This window comes from Ochotona princeps, chromosome 11 (genome assembly GCF_030435755.1).
Source record: "Ochotona princeps isolate mOchPri1 chromosome 11, mOchPri1.hap1, whole genome shotgun sequence".
In the NCBI taxonomy this organism is placed as follows: Eukaryota; Metazoa; Chordata; class Mammalia; order Lagomorpha; family Ochotonidae; genus Ochotona; species Ochotona princeps.
In genome coordinates, this window is record NC_080842.1 from 40,008,149 (window position 1) to 40,027,852 (window position 19,704).

The window sequence follows — 19,704 nt, forward strand, 5'->3', positions numbered from 1 at the left end:
TGCGTATAGAAACTAAGTCCACCTGTCTTTGTTCATGTGGGCTCAACTTCTGTAACAACTCATTTCTAGAAATGGGCATCATGGTCACGTCCACAGCTCAATGAAATGCTCAAGCATTGATAAATATTCATCATTTTCTACCAGTTAGTCTTCATTAAGTTCTGTGGATTAGTCTGTCTCTGTGTTATGATCAAGGCCTTTAGCTTCCATTTCCTGCAAAGTAGCTTAATAATGATGTTAGTGACACAGAGGTTCTGCCCCTGCCTGTTTGTTAAAGTAGGTTCTTCCCCACATTGGATTTTCTTGGCGCCATAAGTTATTTTTTATATGTAGATCTCAGGTGCTAATTTTGAAAGTTGTCACAGAACATCCAGGTCACTCACTCTGTGACAACTCTGCTGGCTTGCAGAGCCTGATAGACTTGCCATGTACAGCTCTGAATGCTAATCAGCTGACTTTTGGTACCTTGGGTGAAGAATGTCTTACCAAAATCATGGATGAATTAGTTAATTGCATTTTATCATGTGAAGAGATATATGAAAAGAGAAAGAAAAGACAAGTTGATTGAAAAGCAAAATGAGAAGAAAAGATAATTGGCATATTCTTCAGTTTTCTTCTGATCACCACGTATTAGACAAAAGTGCATTGTAAACTCATCTGAATAAGGAGCAGATGTGCTGAGCATATTCTTCAGGTTCTGTTTTAACTGTTATATATTTAGATACTGATTTTTGTCTGTAGCAAGATGTGGGGCTACTAACGTGGAATTTTTTTTTTAAAGATTTATTATTATTGGAAAGCCGGATATACAGAGAGGAGGAGAGACAGAGAGAAAGATCTTCCATCTGATGACTCACTCCCCAAGTGAGCCGCAACGGCCGGTGCACCACCGATCTGATGCCAGGAACCAGGAACCTCCTCTGGGTCTCCCACACGGGTGCAGGGTCCCAATGCTTTGGGCCGTCCTCGACTGCTTTCCCAGGCCACAAGCAGGGAGCTGGATGGGAAGTGGAGCTGCCGGGATTAGAACTGGCGCCCATATGGGATCCCGGGGCTTTCAAGGCGAGGACTTTAGCTGCTAGGCCATGCCGCTGGGCCCTACTAACACGGAATTTTTAACTTCAGCATTGATTGAAGTCTCTTGGTGTACTTTTTCCTGTATTAATGTGAGGAGATAAACTTTTATCTCTTGTTTAGCTAAGCAATTATTCTTCTAATGCAGGATCATTTCTAATTTAGATTTTTGGAAATGAGAGGGGGAAATGTGTTACTTGAAACCAGTTGTTGGCTAAGCCAGTGTTTGGAGTGAGCTGCTTTGTTATCTTAATTCAGCAACTGTATAGGAAATCATTTGTAAACTGTTAAGCAGTGCAGTAATAGGAATAGTTCCTTCTGCTTGTTAAACAAACACCTTTTTTCAAAAAAAAAATTCTAGTTTTATGTAGTGCAGATGTTTCTCCTGTCAAAAGTTCTTACTAATGATTATTGGACCTTTGGGTATTTACTTTGTGCTTTATAATCTTAGAAAGTGACTTCCATCAGGTGTCTGAAAGAAAACTTCAAGAATTTGATGAACGTCATAATTTCATAGGTGGGAAAACAGAGGCATTGTTTCCTGGCCGGAATTCCAGCCTCTGCTTTCCTGGTGTGTTTCATGGGTGTTTTTTTTCTTCCTTTTTTTCCTTTTATAAATATCCCTGCTTTACTGCTGCTGAGAATGATTTGTGTTTTGCAACAGCTGATGTATTTTCCCTTTCAGAGATATTCCCATGCCCTTGGTCAGCTCAGGAGTGGAGCATGGCAATTTGAGAGAGCTAGCATTTGCAAGAATGAAAGACCTTGGAATACAGGTAAGAGAAAATATGGCTGTCAGACCGTTAATGTTCAGAATGAAAATAGTCTGAAACACAGATGTCTCTGGTACTGCCGCACTTACGGACTGATCTCACAAGTCTAGGGGGAAAGCTTCCATCTCGTGGGGGCATTCTTCTCTGTAACATATTGAAGGTGAAGCCAGTGGTAGCAAGGGCTGTATTCTATCCCTGTATCTCCTGCTGCCCTCTACCCAAGGTGGTAGGTCTTTCAAAGTTTTAAAACTTATGTTTTAATTTATTTGTTGTGTTTGCAAAACAGAGAGACTATGTGGGGGAAGGGTGGAAGAAAAGATAGAGCTCTCAGCCACTGGTTCACTGCCCAAGTGCCTACAACAGGCCAGGACTGGGCCTGGTCAAAGCAGGAGGTAGTCTAGGTGGTGACAGGGACCCAATTATTTGAATAATGACTTGTTATCTCCCAGAATATTCATTAGCAAGAAGCTAAAATGGAGAGCTGGGTCTGGTATTCTAGTGTGGCTGCAAGTATCCCAAGTGACGGCTTAATCACTATGCTAAACACCCGCTGCTTTCTTTCAATTTCATGGTTGGTTTTTCTACACGCTCATATTGCCTACTATGTACTCAACCCCCGTTTAAAAAATATTTTTTTTCTTTTGAGGTATTGGATATTCAATTCTTGATTAGCAGGTTATAAAACGAAGGTGTGGGCCCGGCGGCGTGGCCTAGCAGCTAAAGTCCTTGCCTTGAAAGCCCCGGGATCCCATATGGGCGCCGGTTCTAATCCCGGCAGCTCCACTTCCCGTCCAGCTCCCTGCTTGTGGCCTGGGAAAGCAGTCGAGGACGGCCCAATGCGTTGGGACTCTGCACCCGTGTGGGAGACCTGGAAGAGGTTCCAGGTTCCCAGCATCGGATCGGTGGTGCACCGGCCATTGCGGCTCACTTGGGGAGTGAGTCATCAGATGGAAGATCTTTCTCTCTGTCTCTCCTCCTTTCTGTATATCTGACTTTGTAATAAAAATAAATCTTTAAAAAAAATTAAAAAAAATAAAACAAAGGTATGATTCTTCAAAGAAAATTACTTATTTGAAGATCCAAGGATTGTGTTTATGAAATAAAATTGTCAAATAATGCTTTTGCTCATATATACCAGTCTCCCTCACAGTATCCCACCCCATGTCTTTTCAAACCACTTATTTGTTCACAAATATTTACTGAACCACTCCCCTCTGCTGCCCCTGAAAGTATGGAGAACTCAGGAATCTGAAATCTGATGGTCTCTGTAGTAATTATTAAGTCATATAGGGTTTGAAATTCAGTGCCTGGAAACTTCTTAAGACTTTTAAGGGGATGAGTCAGGAAAGGTACATGGGACAGAGCATTTATTCCTAGCTCTGCCTTCAGAGATTGGGATTCAGGAAGTTGAAATGTGGTCACAATATTTGATTTTATCCAACACTAATTTGCATGTTTTCTCATGTACAGTTTACACTTAGACCAGACTTTGAAAGACTGATGTGAAGATTGCATGTTGTATTTGTGGACTCATCTAAGACATCTCATTCAAATTTTATCATGGGGAAAATCAGTTTGAAAAATGTTTGTTCAATGGATGTTTTGTGAACATTACTGGTTTATGCCACCATCACCTCCAAATTAAAAGAAAAAAGCAGTGATGAAAAGTTTCAGTTCTAGAAAAACAGCAAATACATTTGTAGTAATTGACAGCAGCAACAAACAAGGTTTTGTGCCTGCAGTGCCTTGAAGTCTGCAGTAGTCCTGCTGTCCATTCCCTTTTAGCTCTGAGAATACCTGTGTTGAGGTCATTGCTAGGCCTTGGCTATGCTGATAATCTCATTTCCTATCCATCATCTTTAAAAACATTGCTAGTCCATTTTAAAGGAAAACTGGGATTCGGTCTAAGTGGAACTCAATGATAGTGAAGACATCTAGTTCCCATAGTCAGTATCTTTTTTATCATAAGGTAACCACACATCAGTTTTTGCTTTTAAAAGCACGCCAGAAAGAAAAAGGACCCAATTGGTAAGGTTCCACTGAGAGTATGTAAGTATAATGTGCTCATATGTAAGCTGCTTGTCAGAGCTGCTGTAGGTAACTACAGCATTTGCGGTCACTAGAATAATAATGAAAGAGATGTGATCTTTGTTTACTCTGCAATTTTTGTTTGCTGTAGTTCATGGAATTTATATCAGTAAAATACTTACTTTCTTGAGTGTAGTTCCTGGGACTTGGAAATAACCTTAGTTTTTATAATGATAGGATCTTCTTATTAAAGATAATTTGTTTTTTAAAGGCATGGTAAATTGTGTTCATACTTAATTTTTTTTTTTTTTTTTTTAGTCATCATGCTGCAGATAGGTTGAACCATATTTAATTTTGAGCCTGGAATTTGGTGAAGAGGTTTAAATAACAGTTGAATTAGTTACCAGTCTTATGTTTGATTCCTCTTTACCCCTTTCTTTTTGGCAGTGTCGAGATGTGAGAACCAGAGAAGTTGGAATACAAGAAATTCATCACAAAGTACGGCCATACCAGGTGAGTTTTTATATTTTCTGGAGCGCTTGGGTGCTGAACTTGGTTGGGTTTGCCAATCCTGATATAACTCAAAGTAGAAAGTATTGAAGATTGGATATAAATTCCAAGGCAGGAAAGCCAAAGGGAGGTGACTGAGTGATAGAAGAGCCAGGTTGGTAAAACCCAGTCTGAACATCTTCCTGGAGCAGCACTGTCCTACAGAACTCCTTGGTGTTGGAAATGTCCAGTCATTCAAGCCATCCACCAAGGTAGACACTAGTAGCTCGTTACTGTTGCCACTTGAAATGTGGCTGGTACAAATACTGTCTTGGCAACTTAGGTTTTATTATAATTAATTCAACTGTAAATTGCCAGATGCAACTAAGTGGCTACCTACAGAGAGAACATGATGTGTGATAGGCTTATCTTTTTGTGTGCATCTGAAAAACTGTTGCCTGTTGGTGAAAATCAGATGAAAAGATTGACTTTTACCATCCAGAGTTCCTCAAAAATTGGGTATAATGTCCTAAAGCATTCAATGTGTGTCACGAATTAACTCTCTTGCATTCATCTATAATGTCCAGCTGTGTGCCAGATGTATGAGCTTTAAATGATGTGGAGCCCATCTCAGATGCTGAATGATCATCTCTGCTTGACATTTTTCACACAAAGGACCTTGTGAAAGAAAAAGACCCAACACTTCATAATTTTGCCAAATTCTTAGTATTTTCATTATTTAGTTATTTAGCAAATGGAAAGTTAGTGTGAAATATAACTATTGGTTTGAATTTTTCACCTCATTGAATATATTCTGTCCTGTTACAGAATGTGTTTGGAAGTAACTGTAGAACTATGCAAGTTTTTCAGTATACTGTTACATATTTATAAGTATGCAAAGTGCAAGGGCCATTTGTTAAATGAAATGAAGAATCAGAAGGTTTTAGGTTGCTACCATAAATGCTTTTCCCCAAAAGTTGACTCTCCAGAGATTGAATTTTCTTTTCATATTTTTATCTCCTAAATAAGCATGTATTGTAAGAGCCCTATATGATGTCACACTTGCTTAAAATCCTGTCAAAGGGTAAGTGGCGAGAGTCACATTTGGTTTTTTTTTTTTTTTTTTTAAAGATATTTGTGGGGGAAATAAGGCTAGAAAATGAACTATTGAGCACCTGACAGCTTAAGGGCAAAACTCTCAAGAGCTACGTATGATTTGTAATTCTGTCTCAGATTGTTCCTCAAGAGTCAAAGGTTTAAATATGTAGAAGCATTTACAGAACTGAATAGCTATAAGAGAACCTCAAGGATAATGATGTTCAAATATTTGTAGAATTGTAATGCCTTTCCTTTTGTAAGAGTCTGAACTAATTTTGAAAAACATTTTCTTCTGGCTTTTTATTAAATAGGTTGAGTTGGTAAGAAGAGATTATGTTGCAAATGGTGGCTGGGAAACATTCTTATCATACGAAGACCCAGATCAAGATATTTTGATTGGCCTCCTACGATTACGAAAATGTTCTGAGGAAACCTTCCGTTTTGAATTGGGTGGAGGAGTTTCCATAGTCCGAGAGCTACACGTATATGGAAGTGTAGTCCCTGTGAGCAGCCGAGATCCTACTAAATTTCAACATCAGGTACCTTCCATTTCTATCTGACTCAGAATTAAGAAATTACCAAAAATAGGAAAAGAGAAAATGAATGGGATGAGGAAGGTATGAAGGGGTCAGATGGGCAGGCAAGGGGAAAAGGAGGCAAAACACAAGGGAACCGAGTTTCTCCACACTGCACAGTTCACAATGGGGAATGAAAAATGAGGAGGGAGACAAACTGACATTCAGTCAAGTGGAACATACCCAATTGAAACATATGAAATTATTGTTTCAAAGTCAAAACTGAGGCTGGCATTAGGGTACAGTCAGTAAAGTCACCTATAGTGACAGCACTCCATATGGGTGCCAGTTCATGTCCTGCCTGCTGCACTTCTGCCAGGGAAAATGAGCAGAAAATGGTCCGAGTATTTGGGCACCTGCCACCCATATGCTAGACCTGGAAGAAGTGTTCGGCTCCAAGCTGAAGCTGGCCCAACTCTCGCTGTTGGGACCATGTGGGCAGTAAACCAGTGGATGGAAGATCATTCTCTTTCCCTCTTTCTCTGTGTAACTCCAGCTATGTATATATATTTTATATCTGTAATTTCAAAAATCTTGTGTTTTTGTTTTTAACAGCCACCTTACACAAGTTTTTGTGTATATAGACGAAAAAGAAGGAATTGTAGGGACAGACGATTGGTGCAGCAGTGAGGTTGCCACTTGGAATAGCCACACCTCTTGTGTGAGTTCTGGGTTCGAATCCCAGCTTTTCCAGTTCCCACCCAGCTTTCTGCTGATGCACTCTGTGGGAGGCAGCAGATTTTGGCTCAAATATTTGGATCCCCACCACTCATGTAAGAGATCTGGATAGAGTTCCAAGCTCCTGGCTTTTGCAGGTATTTGAGGGATGAAATTAGTAAATGGAAGATCTTTGTCACTCTGCCTTTCAAATAAAGTGAAAATAAATAAATTTTAAAAGATGAATTATATAAGTTGAGCCAAATGAACAGAATGGGCCTGCTGTGGATCCATCTGTAATATTAATTATAATGGGCACTTGTTCATTTTTATGGAAATTTTGGTTATCATTTGACTTTACCAATTCCCCAAATCTTCAGTTTCCTTCTAATTTTGATGCCCTTATATGGTCTTATTTAATTGATTGATTACCTAGTTAGAACTGATAATACAAGGAGCTCATGTTCTCAGTTAGTTTGTTTAAATTCAGAAGCCTTAAAAGCCTATTCTATAACTTGCCTTAGAATAGAGCTGTTTGTTTCAGTCCCATGTTAATGTTATAAATTAAGCCAGGCTGTAAATAACCATTTTATTCTACACTTTCACTGGCACATATCCTTCAGGAAGTGTACTGGAGAAGTAAGAAGTGATTCTGGCCCAGTGTTAAACTCCACCTTGACCTACCTGAGCTTCATATAATTGACGAACTAATAGAATTCAACTCCCCTTACTGAAGTCACACCCTTCATTTTGTCCCATTTTAAAGGCTTTTGATAATGTATGGAGTGGTGGAGACAGGATGGGCCTCAGAATTGATAACTTAGAAATCTTACCTGTTTCCCAAACCCTTTTAAAGCAAGAGGAATGCCTCTAATGAAGGACTTATGGCTGCAGACTTGAATCCCTGAGACATCACCTAGAGCTTATCTAAGAAGAGACAAAAAGCAGAGAGTATTACCGCTTGCTGTGACTGGGTTATGTCATTCACAAAATACCTTTTGATGGAAGGTTATACCTTTTTTACCAGTCTGCTACAGTGTACTTTTGATATAATTGGATGATTTTTCTTTACTCCGACAAATGGGTTTTTGTCCTTCTTATTTTAGCAAATTTAGCAATTACTAAATTATAACCTTGTTTTACGAGTCCTTCTTAATGGACTGCCATCCAGTCTTAATCCGCCAACCTCCTCCGTGTCTCCTTGCAGGGATTTGGCATGCTGCTGATGGAGGAAGCAGAAAGAATAGCTCGAGAAGAACATGGATCTGGGAAAATAGCTGTTATATCAGGTAACTGGGGGAGGCTGAAGTTCATGATTCATTCACATTTTGAAGTTGGTAACATGGTAGAAACTAACTCACCACTCTCTTACACCTACCTAGGAATGTTATGTTCAGAATTGTGCCAAGCTGACTGGTGAGGGACTTGTGCTCAAACATAAATAAAATTCATGACAGCAGTTGAGTGAACAAGAGCTTTCAGAGTTGTGCTGTGTTTCTGAGAATGGCAGGAATAATAATCCATATCCTTTCTTCTTCACTGCCTGCCTTCTTCACATTGGCCTTCATAGATAAGTCTCTTGTGCTTTGTGCCCAGTAACTTTTGGATATTGGAACTTTATGATAGTGATCCAAGGAAAATGAAAACCAGTTATCACTGATTATCACCGTTGCTGTTCATAAGTATTATTGCTGTATAAGGCAGACTTCTTGTTCCTTAAATATTGTTCCTAGTAACTGTTCTTGGAGAGGAGCTTTCTCCTCTTTGGGAGGGGATGGGGCAGAAAAGGTTTTTCTCAATCCTGTTAGGGTCGCTGGCTAGGTCTGACAGTGAAACTGGGCAAATCAGATGAAGGAGAAAAGCAATAGATATTTATTGGATACAAATTTGACAGAACATGGGAACCTCTGTAAAGAAATTAAGGCTCAAAGAAGCAAGTTGAACCGAATATTTTAGTCTGTGTTTGATAAAGTGTGGAAAGTTGTGGAAAACTAGAATAGGTTAAAGGAGTATGAGCTGAGGGTAATAACACATAGGGAGACATTTAGGAGATTCTGTTCATCCAGATTCCTCTTGCATGTGTCCATCCTTAGAGACAACAGTGTCACTGTCCTCCAGGTGTAGGTAGGGCACCTCTTACTGAGGATCTTACAATTTGTTTCAGAGAATAAGGGCCCAGAAAGAATCCTTCCTGCTATCCCTCAGATTGCTTTAGGTTAAAATATTTTCTGTGCCAAGGTACAGTGTTTAGGGGGAGTGAGTGTGGTTCCTTAACCCTGTCTTTGTAACAAGCTTCCCACTCCTTGTCTAGGACCTCAGAGAACTGGAGAAGTAGCCATGAAAAGGAAATTCTGTCGTGAATTCAATGGGAAATGCTGTGTACTCCCTTCCTTTCCTGTTCTTCAATATGAGATCTTTATAGAATGCGTTCTGTCTACTAGGAACCAATGTGATAAAAGGCAGGATCAACATTTAGGTTATTTTTCGTCTAGCATTTGCTTCTTTTGTCATTAGACTGCCACATTCCTAAAGCTGAGAAATATTCTTTCCTGACAACATAAGTAGAAATGTAGTTTAAAAAAAATACAAACTGTTCCTTATCAGTAAATTAGTATCCATTCTCAGGTTTCAGGTTTATAATTAGGAAAACACAGTGATGTGGGCTTTCTTAAGCATTTTGTGTAATTGTGAATTTTGACATGCAGACAGATGAATAAAGCATGTAACACGTCTAACTACTTAGTTTTTCTCCATTATCTTTAGTTTCATAAAAAAGAGTTAACTATATGAGGCTCATGTGCTTAGTACTGACATCTGTTATAAAAATACTTGCCTTACAACTATTTAATTGGCGATTGAGCAGAGGTACCAGGAAAGTGCCATACTGACTTGCATTGATAACACCTTTTGTTCACAATGGCACCTGCCATTCAGTGGTCCTTTATGTGAGAGCCCTCTTGGTGTTTTCTGGAAAGTACCTCTCAAACTAATGTGCTTAAAGATCACCTGGAAATCTTATTAAAATGCAGTCTGGATCATTGGGGTCTTGGGAGTCCATATGACTTACCAATTCCCAGGTGAAACCTATCACTGATTGAGGCCACACTGTGAGTAGCAAGGTTTTCGTATGCTTTTCCAAATATCATCTTCTCTTCCTCATCATTAAAGTGATGGCTGTTCTCTGGCCCTGGCTGTGCTGCATTCCCAATGTCAGATACACAATCACATGATTTTTTGGTGTCTATGAGAACCTAATAAATTTTAAAACTTGGGAGCACCCATATTCCATTGGTACTAGACATTGTCTCTTTGGCTTAATGATATCTATCTCTTTTTAGAACTGTTACATGCAGAGAGGGCTTTTAACTTGCCTGAGGTCCTATCTGGTCACTCCTAAGAGCCTTGCTTTCTACTCTTTATGAGCAGGGTGTCTTTCTAAATGGAAATCAGCATCTGTCCTCTTTCCAGCTTTTTATCATAATGTAAATAATAGCTCTATTTCAGATCATCTGCATGTAGAATTTCTAAAATAACCAGAGACTTCCTCAAAGTAATATGTAAAAGCCTTTCTGCTTGTCTGCAGATACACAGGTCACTAGATTTTTGAAAAGCTTTCTTTTGGCCAGTAGTTTCCATGGGAACAGTCCTAGAATGCTGTCCTGGAACTAGAATGACTTCTTCAAGAGGAAGAAGATGTTAAGAGTTGCCAGTCCTGTCCCTCCAACCTGGGAGCCCCACTGCTCCCCACAGGGGAGCCACCACAGGCCTTGACTTGTTTGACTTGAGCTCTGGTCACCCTTCTTTGCGCTGTGAATGATGCATGTTCCTTCTGTAATTAAGTAATTTGTTGCTGCTATATTTAAGTTTCCAAATCAAACACTTTTACCCAGCACTGCATGGAGGGAGGGCAGTTGCAAATTATAGCATGGATTTAATGTGGGTTTTTTTCCCCTTATATGTTCATTATTTTTTTTTCTGACTTGTGTGTGCATATGCTGTGTGTGTGTGCTTGTGCTTTGTTTTTTTGTGAAGAGTCAAAGGTGCTGGTTCTCTGTAAACTGATCCTTAAAATAAGAAATCCTTTACAATAATGTTGGGGTTTGTGGGAGCTGCATTTTCATTAAGAGTATTTCACTTGATGTGATATCTAAGAGGCCCTGGCAGGTGCCAGGATTCCATTCCCACCCTCCTAAGCAGCTCTCCTTGTGCTCTAAAAAGATTTTATTTGATCTCCATGGACTTTATATCTATATTAAAAACAACTGGAGTAGGTTATCCTTAACAACACTGTCCAGAATTCTTCCTCTTAGAATCTTACCTTCTTTACTTCTCAACATGGATTATGTTTTACTGGTTACAATTTAACTAGATAATTTTCTAACAGCATATTCAAAGCCTTAATTTCAGTAGTAAAATTGATTTTGATCTCACTGTAGATTGGGTGTTTGATCATGAAAATAATGATGATAAATCTTCTCATAGTTAATCCTATCCATGATTTGTAGATACCTTGTGATCCAAATGCCTTGCGTTCTTTTTTGACCTTCTCCTGGTTTTGTAATTCCATAATTGCTCTGGGTCTCTAGGTTTGTGTATGAGTCATACACAGGGGTATGTGACAGTGCTGGCCTAGATATTTTGTCCTTGCATAACTAGTAGCTTGAGTAAAGGAGAGACAGAAGCATTTATCATTTTGGTTACTCTTGACAATAAAAGTAATGGATTTTTGTAGAACTTCTTTCAAAAATTACAATCAATTCATTATAATTCCTTTCACCTCCCTAACAGTTTTTTTTCTGTTACTTGGATATACAATTTTGGGTTCTGCTTCTAGACAATATTGTTAACTAAATAGTAGATTTAAATCTCTACTCAGAAAGGTTATTCTTTTTCCCTATTAAAAATAAAATTTGTCAAAATTAAGCTAGAATTTTATTAAGTTTATTCTATTTTTTGAAGTATATATGCATTTCTTAGTAAATTGGGTTTTCATAGTTAAGTATCAATTATAGGCTTGAAAATTAGAGCAAAAGTGAAATGTTTAGCTTCATTAACATCAAAATCACTCAGTGTGTTGGTTGAGAAGATAAACAGAAGAATGAGATAAAGCCTTAACTTCCAAAAATGTTCATATTGGGTTAGGCAAGCAACTCCATTTTCACCTCAGGATTAATCATTCAGAATAAGAAAATTGTTTCTTTTACAGACAAACAAAAAATAGGTAAATTAGTGTTATAAGAACAACCAGTATATTAAATGATGTGTGGGCAGGAAATAACAGGTCATTGCTACTGAGTGTATAAGTAATTAATCCCTATTAAGTCCAAGTGTTTTAATCTTAACCAACTCACTTCTACATCTTCTGTCATTGTCATCTATTTAACATAAATAGGTTGTATTTACTTAATAACATTGATGTTTACCTACTTTGATGTTATCTTTTAAAATATTAAGATACTTTTTCTCTTCCCTATCTTATGATGTGAAATGCAAGGAATTATACCATAGATGTTAGCCATAACATGTGAAATGCCATAACTAATAATCACCATGGAAACGAGATTTCTGATGTCACACTGCTGGTACCATTTCCAAAAGGGCAAGTATCTGTTGATAGCCACTATTTAAGAAGCCATTTAACACCTCCAACAGAATGATTTCTCTCTTGGCCATTTTGGTTAGGGATCAGATTTAATCATGTTACTGTTTCAGTTTGCTAAGCTAATTACTATGCAGTAAGATGAACAGCTATTCCCTGAGCTCCCCCTACTACCTTCGTCATAAGCAGTATTCTATTTGTGTTCTTTCAAGTAGAAAATTAATATGGCCATTGGCCAAGAATTGTCCAAGGTTGATAGATCACACAATGATGGTGAGAAATGAGGAAATGATGACAAAAACCATTGAAGTCACAGGCTGACAGCCATCTTCTTTAAATCTGTTAAGAAGCCAAAGAAGGAAGGGGAGAAGTATTTAAATATAGGATTATTAAACGAGTCATTGTGGAGATGAGATCATTCTTAATCGTGATACTCAGTTCTGTGACCCTGTAGCTGTGTCTTCAGTCCCCAGTAATCAAAAACCTACTGTACCTGGGCCTTTTCAAATCCAGTTTGGCTTCCTAGGAATGAAATTAGTGGTCTTATACCCAAAACCACTGATTAATAAAATCACATGTTTGCAGAAAATAGCAGTTGTTTTGTTTCCTCGAACTACAGATGACTAAAATTTACTTCCAAAACCCCAGGAGCTCTGCCTGCATCCAGACTCTACTACATCTTCTTTGGGTTCAGGTGAAGGTTGTTTTATTCTTTGCATTAATCTGGTTGAAAAGAGGAGGGCATTTGTAACTAGGTCTGTCTGTTAATGAACTCACAATCTTTACCAAGATGCCTCCAAAAACTTTTTATTATGGCTTAGCTGTTTGCTAACGGACACTAGAATGCTGCCAAATGCAAACCAGCCTGTGCCACATGTGAGTGGGTTAATATAGGACCTCTCATAAGGGTCAGGGAAAGATTGTTTGCTCTTTAATACTCTCTCCTTCAAGCCTTTATAGCATTTGTGTATATTTTATAAAGACTTTTCTATTTATTTGAAAGGGTTACACAGAGAAAGAGAGAGAGGCCCATTGGTTTACTCCCCAGATGGTCACAACATCCAGTACTGGGCCAAGCTGGAGCCAGAAGCTTCAACTGAGTTTCCCACATAGATGACAAGAACCCAAGCACGTGGGCCATCTTCTGCTGCCTTCCCAGGCCATAGCAGGAAGCTGCATCAGAAGTGAGACTTGAACTGGCTTAACACTCATGTAGAAAGTATCACAGGCTGTGGTTTTACTCACTAGACCACAATACCAGCCCCTACACCATTTATATCTTTGATAAATTATTCCTAAATATCCATAGCTAAATATACATTTTCTTGGTTCTGTATATTTCTGTTTTGTTTTATTATTGTTTTTTCCAGTGGCAAAGTAATATTTATTTGAGAGAGGGATGTCTCCTGCCAGTGTGACAGGAGGGTGCTCCTAAGGAGGAAAGACCTATTTTATTGTAACAGTGATTACATGTGACTTTGTTTTTGCCACATGTAATATGCAGTACTGTACATATCAAGTACATTAGACAATCCCTTCCATGGAGTCACATGTCTATAATAGTGCACATTTCAAATATTCTTGAGTAAATCACTTGAGTTTCTATCATTTCAGTCTTATAAAGTTGGCCGCCTCTTGAGATTTTGCTTTTGCCAGAGGAGGGAAATCCTCTTCAAAAACTGATCCCCTCTGCAAGACTCCCTTTGCACCTGCCTATCACAAGTCCATTTTTAACAGTTTGTTGCAATGTTAATTTCTTCTCAGTGTAACTTTCATGTTAATAAGTTCTGCTCTCTAAATAATTGACTTCCTTAGTCCAGTCAGTTTGATGAAGCTTTTCTGGTTTAGATGTACTAGAGGTAGAGATCTGGCAGATGGTTTCCCTATTATTTGACAGCTGTTACTAAATAATGCTAGAAAATATTGGCACTGACTTCTTAAAAGCAACCAAGATACTAGGATTTTTGGAGCATTTAAATTTGGGGATTCAAGAAAACTCCTGAACCAGTTTGGTTAAGGTTCTTGTCTCAGACACAAGAAGGAATTTGAGGACAAGAGGTAGGTAAAGTCAGCAGAGAAACAGAATTTATTTTTCATGCAAAATCAAAGTGCACACTTGAGTGTAGACATACTCAGTGAAGTTCAAGCCTGTCTCTTTATAACCTGGAGGCATAGTGGGATGATGTAATAGAAAAGTTGTAAGGAGTGGAGTTTGGATGGGGCTTGAATACCACCCATTTCCTTGCCATTTTTTGGAAACCTTGGAAATACCATGGCATCAGGTACATGATGGGGATAGAAGTGTCAGTCATCATCATGTTATTACAGTAACCATCTAATTAGCTAAAAATTGTCATGGGACAAAGCTGACTACCATGCTGATTATTTTTAACAAGTACCAATTCCAAGTTTGGATTTTTGCAGTTTTCCACTATGCAGGAGGGCAGAGTTGGGTGAAGCTGCATGGAGGGACTGGCAACTTTCAGTCCTTCTTGGTATACAGGGAGGTCCTTAATGCCTCTTTACCTATGTCATCTTTGCCTCTTCTTACAGATTTTTCATCCTTTAACCTTTATGGGAAATCAGGGTAGAAGGTCTATCTCTGTCACTTTCTTCATGTTGCATCAGACTATAATCTTTGCCTAGCCAGGGAACAAAAATCCCTTGCTGGCAGATCTAAAGGTTCTATTGGAGGTAAAAGTTCAGCAGCAGTTGTTGGTAATTGCTGTAATCCCTACATGACCATCATTTTTACATGAAACTGTTGAATTCTGGAAGAAGCCAATTTGACAGTTTGGATGAGTGAGGATGTGTGGGCCAAAGAGGAGCAAGAGTAAGAACTAAAAACAAAACAAAACAAAAAACAGATCACTTTTTGTGACTTTCCAGGGAATGGAAGCTGAAGGACTTTCTTTACCAAAATCATGGACCCACTTCGTTTGAACATAAATCCTTTTAAAATCTTTTTTCGTAAACCTGCTGTTGATAATCTGTGTCAGCAGGTTTACCAATCACTGCAGTACACCACCCTGGTCTTCCAGGGGTAAGCTAGGCTAGTCAGTTGTCCGTGGCCACTTTAGGGAATCCAAAGAGTTTTGTAGTTGCTATAGGACCTGGCCAACAATCTGGGCAGGAATTAGCCAAGGGAGCGAACAGACTTTCCAAAGCAGCATTATAGTTTATAGTAACGTTTTCTGCTTTGCTGTTATGATAGAAAAGTTTTACAGGACATTTTCCTGCTAGCGACAGTTTCCCAAGAAAGAGAAGAAAAGATAGGAGAAGCATGTCAGGGAAGTGAAACATTTTGTGGGTACATTGTTAAAGAAGTCTGTCTGAAAATCTTCACCAGGGTATTGTCTTCAACTTCATATGGGAACCATGAGGAGAGGTGGTTTGATGTACTGTCAGTTCTTTTGTACAGGATCAGGTAGCTTTCTTTATATAGAATGTAGTGCTTTTCCTCAAAAAATGCAGAGACTGTTTAAATTAGGGCTTCTGTTCCTAATTTGAACTTAAGAGGCTGGTCTTCAGTCAATTTGATAGTTTCCTCATCAAAGCTGTAGTATCAGCAACAGCCTTCAACCAGGCGATTTTTTTAGCTGTTTAGAAAAGTAGATCACTGGTCACAGAAGCGGGCTCAACTTTTGAAAGTACGTCTAGGATTAGCTCATGGCTCTCAATGATAGGGTAAAGGTCTTGTCTCACTTAGGCATCTTCAGTGCAGAGGCCATTGTTAGAGAACCTGTAATCTTTTGAAAGATCTCATTTTCCTATTCACGTAAGTGGATCAATATCCGGACCCATTTGAGTTTCATACAGAAGTTTGTCTAACAACCCAAATGCTGGAATCCAGCTCTTTCAGAATTTTGCCATTCCTAGGAATGTTCTTAGCCATTTCTTTCTGATGGCATACATGCAGTGCGTCTTCCTTTAGATTGAGTGAGAAGACAGTTTGCTAGGATCGGGATGTATCCGGTGGACTACTTCAGGAAAACTTTTTGTTCTCCTTCCCCACCCCTGAAAAAAAAAACCAGAATCTAAGGCCTGAGTGGTGTTCTTATGAGTCGTCCTTAGGAGGACTACAGAAGGAACATGATCAACATACCCTAAAAGGATTGTTTTCTTTCATTTGCGCTAAGTTCCTTAGCAAGGGCATTGCCAAACCAATGAGGAAGGGCCATCCAGATATATACTGCTGAGTCACAGTTGAGGATTGGTTAGGGCCAGTAATGGCTCCATGGATCAAGTTGCATCTGGTATCCAGGAACTTAACTGCAGTTTTTGGTGTTCCATCTATCTCAGGGAGCCGCCTATTTAACAATTCATACTTGATATTTCCAGATATCAAATACATTCCCTTCACTTTTTAACTTTTTAGCAAGACAGTAGCATTCTTGGCACTGCAAGTCCAGCCTTAGTGGTTTGGCATGACTACTAAATAATCCTGAAAGTTATCAGGTGAAGGGGAGGCTAGTGCTTTATTCTTTTGAAGGCTACTGAAAACTCTCAAATGGAATATTCCTTGCATCCATGTTCAGTCATGTCCCAAGAGACTACCTCCTGACTCCCCATTCTGGACATTGACATAGATGTGGGTGATGACCACAAATGACAAAAGAAAAAGAACCACAGAGTAACTTGGTAATGTCAGGGGCATTTTGGTGTTAAAACCAGGAGTATAAGGGTAGCCATGTGCCACAGAGACAGCAAATTTCTCAGTGGTCAGAGGAGACAGAATTTTTTTTGTCATATGTAAGCAGAGGTTACTGCATGGAGACTGAACACCTCATTGGTAAGGATGTTAAATACCTAGTGCAGCACTCTTCCTGAAGGAGCGAAAAGGCACAGAGCATATGAAGGATTAGGCAATGTGGAAGATCCACATAGCCAGATAGTGATAGAAACCACACATAAAACTTAACAGTGGACAAACGTGGGGGCAGACATGGTAATTAGTAGTTAGTTCAGAGCAGTTAGTCCACAGTGGGTCAGAACAGAGTGAAAAAGGAGAGAATAGCAGAATAAAACCAAGATTCAAGTTCAGGAGAGGCAAGAGTCCAGAGAACGGCTAGCAGTCATTGTCTGACTGGCCTTCAACTGTTGCTGCTGCTTGGATACCTTGCCATCAGTGTCATGGTTCAGGTTCATGTCCCCAACTCAAGAGAATTTGAGGTAAAGGTCAGTAAAGGCATAAAGATTTATTTTCATGCCAAGAAAAAGCACACAATTAAGGAGTGCAAGCATACGCTACTCAGTAGGGGTTGAGTCTTTTGATGTTATCTAAGACATGAGTGAGGAAGTCTAGGATGAATAATCACAAAAGGAAGAGTTTTGGGCAACTCACCTGTTTCCTTGCCCATTTCTGTTTTTGAAATTTCAGAAGTGTTTTGTGTGAGGTGCATGATGGGATTAGGAGTGTTAGCCATGGTAATTTTATTACCCCGGAATTGGCTGAAGGCGATCATGGTGGTGCAGCTGAATGCCATGTTGGTTGCTTTTGGCAGTCTGCAGTTTTCACTGCATGGGAAGGAGGGAGGAACTGTGACCTCAGCTCTTCCTTGCTAGCTACCTCTTTACCATATCAGCATACAGGAAATTGTTTAGTCATTTTGGCTTAAGGTATTGTCTCTGACCAACAGCTTACGTTTCTAAGAAATTAATCAATGGAATTATAGGACTTTAGGTTGTGTCCTGGGATGACTTTGCTTGATGTGCCCCATCCTCTACCTCCCTAGGCAACCAGGTATTCATTTTGTCTGCCATTTATAATAAATCACTGCTGGGAGTCCCAGTCCAGAAGTTCCAGATCTATTCTCTTAGGGTCTCTGACCTTTTATTACAAGTCCTACTCTAATTAGTGGTTGTTTGGATTATTAATTGCTGCAACACATTACTACAAAATTTAGTTTCTTACAACAACCATTTAGTAATAGCTCTTTGCATTATAAATTCATCATACAGTAGCAGGAATTCTTAATTTCTGTTTGTGATGTTGCAGGCCTTGAATTGGGTAACTTTAAGTGGCTGGCAGCTGGTGAGGATGGCTTGCCTGAAATCTTGCTTCCAGCTGGAGCTGTCAGCATGATCTGGCCTGATGGCCCAACCTGGGGGTCTTGAGGCCTTGTTTGGGCCCACTGGGGGTGCCCTGGCCCAGGCAGGGTGACCTTCCAGAACTCTGACAGGTGCTGTGGCTTGGTCAACTCTCCTTTATTCTTAAAAGATAGTGTTCCCTAAGTAGAATTTTTGGTAGACACATCTTTCCCCCTTTAAGTACTTTAAATTTGCCATCCCACTGCCTTCTGACCATCATGGTTTCCAGTACCAGCTGTTGGTCTTTCTGAGTACTCCCAGCATATGATGAATTTGTTCAGGATTCTGTTTATTGCTTTCAACAGTTTGGTGATTGTGCCACTGTGCTTCTCTCAAGTTTATTCTGCTTGGAATTTACTGGGCTTCTCACTATGGGTAGGTTCATGTCTTCAAGCAAGTTTGCAAAGTTTTTGGCCATTTTTTAGATACTTTTTTACCCTTTGTGCTTCTCATCTCCCTCTGAGACTGATGATGTGTAGCAGGTTAGTATGCTTGGCAGAATCCTGTAGAACCTGCAGGTTCTGATCAGCACTGATGAATTCCATGACAGTATCTTCAAGGTCACTGATTTTATCTTCTGTCTCTCATTGAACCCCTCTAGTGAATTTTTAGGGTTTTTGTTTGTTATTATGTTTGTACTCCTTCTGTAATTTCTGTCTCCTTATTGACATTCTGACTTTATTCATACAGTGTCACCTGCATCCCTGAGTTCTTTGTCCATACTTTCCTTGCTTCTCCATTTTTCATTTAAAAAAGACTGAAAATAGATGGGATTTGTCTTCCCCTCCTCCCAGATTATAAAGTAAGGGTCTGTAACTTCTGTAGACACACTAATGCTTGTGCATATGAGCAAAATAGTAAGATGGTATAGCAAACATTTTGCACTGATGGGAACAGTTCCATTTTTTGAGTCATATGATTGTGGTCCCTCATATGTCAGAAAATGGTCCAGACTTCATACAAAGAAAAGGCTTCTTAAGAGCAGTGAAGATGACCCATAAGCATCACCCATATGTAAGGTACTATGGTAAATTCTATATTGCTTTATTAGTTACCTAGTTTTTTTTTTTTTTCATTCTTTCTAATCATCCTGTGTAGCTCTTCAAAAAAATGTATACAGGAACCTTTACATGGCTTGGTAGCATACTCTAAGATATTCTTAGATTTACAAAGTGGTGGAAAATAATACTTTAATGTATTAATTGCTTGCAATAATCAGTTACTTTGAAGATCTAAGACTACGTATAAGTAACTCTTGTTAACAGTTTTGTAAAACATTTTTAATGTGGAAAAATACAAAGATTAGGGTCATGGAGTTAAT

General features: G+C 39.1%; 1 protein-coding gene across 2 annotated transcripts in view; it reads left to right on the top strand.

The window, feature by feature from the left end:
* The window catches only part of ELP3 (elongator acetyltransferase complex subunit 3), a 114,263-nt gene that overhangs the window by 77,785 nt on the left and 16,774 nt on the right, over positions 1-19,704 (top strand). For both annotated transcript variants that reach the window (XM_058670061.1, XM_058670062.1), the window contains exons 11-14: positions 1,760-1,850; positions 4,323-4,388; positions 5,774-6,001; positions 7,902-7,983. In XM_058670061.1, the coding sequence (XP_058526044.1) occupies positions 1,760-1,850; positions 4,323-4,388; positions 5,774-6,001; positions 7,902-7,983 (467 nt within the window). The remainder of the gene's footprint in view (positions 1-1,759; positions 1,851-4,322; positions 4,389-5,773; positions 6,002-7,901; positions 7,984-19,704) is intronic.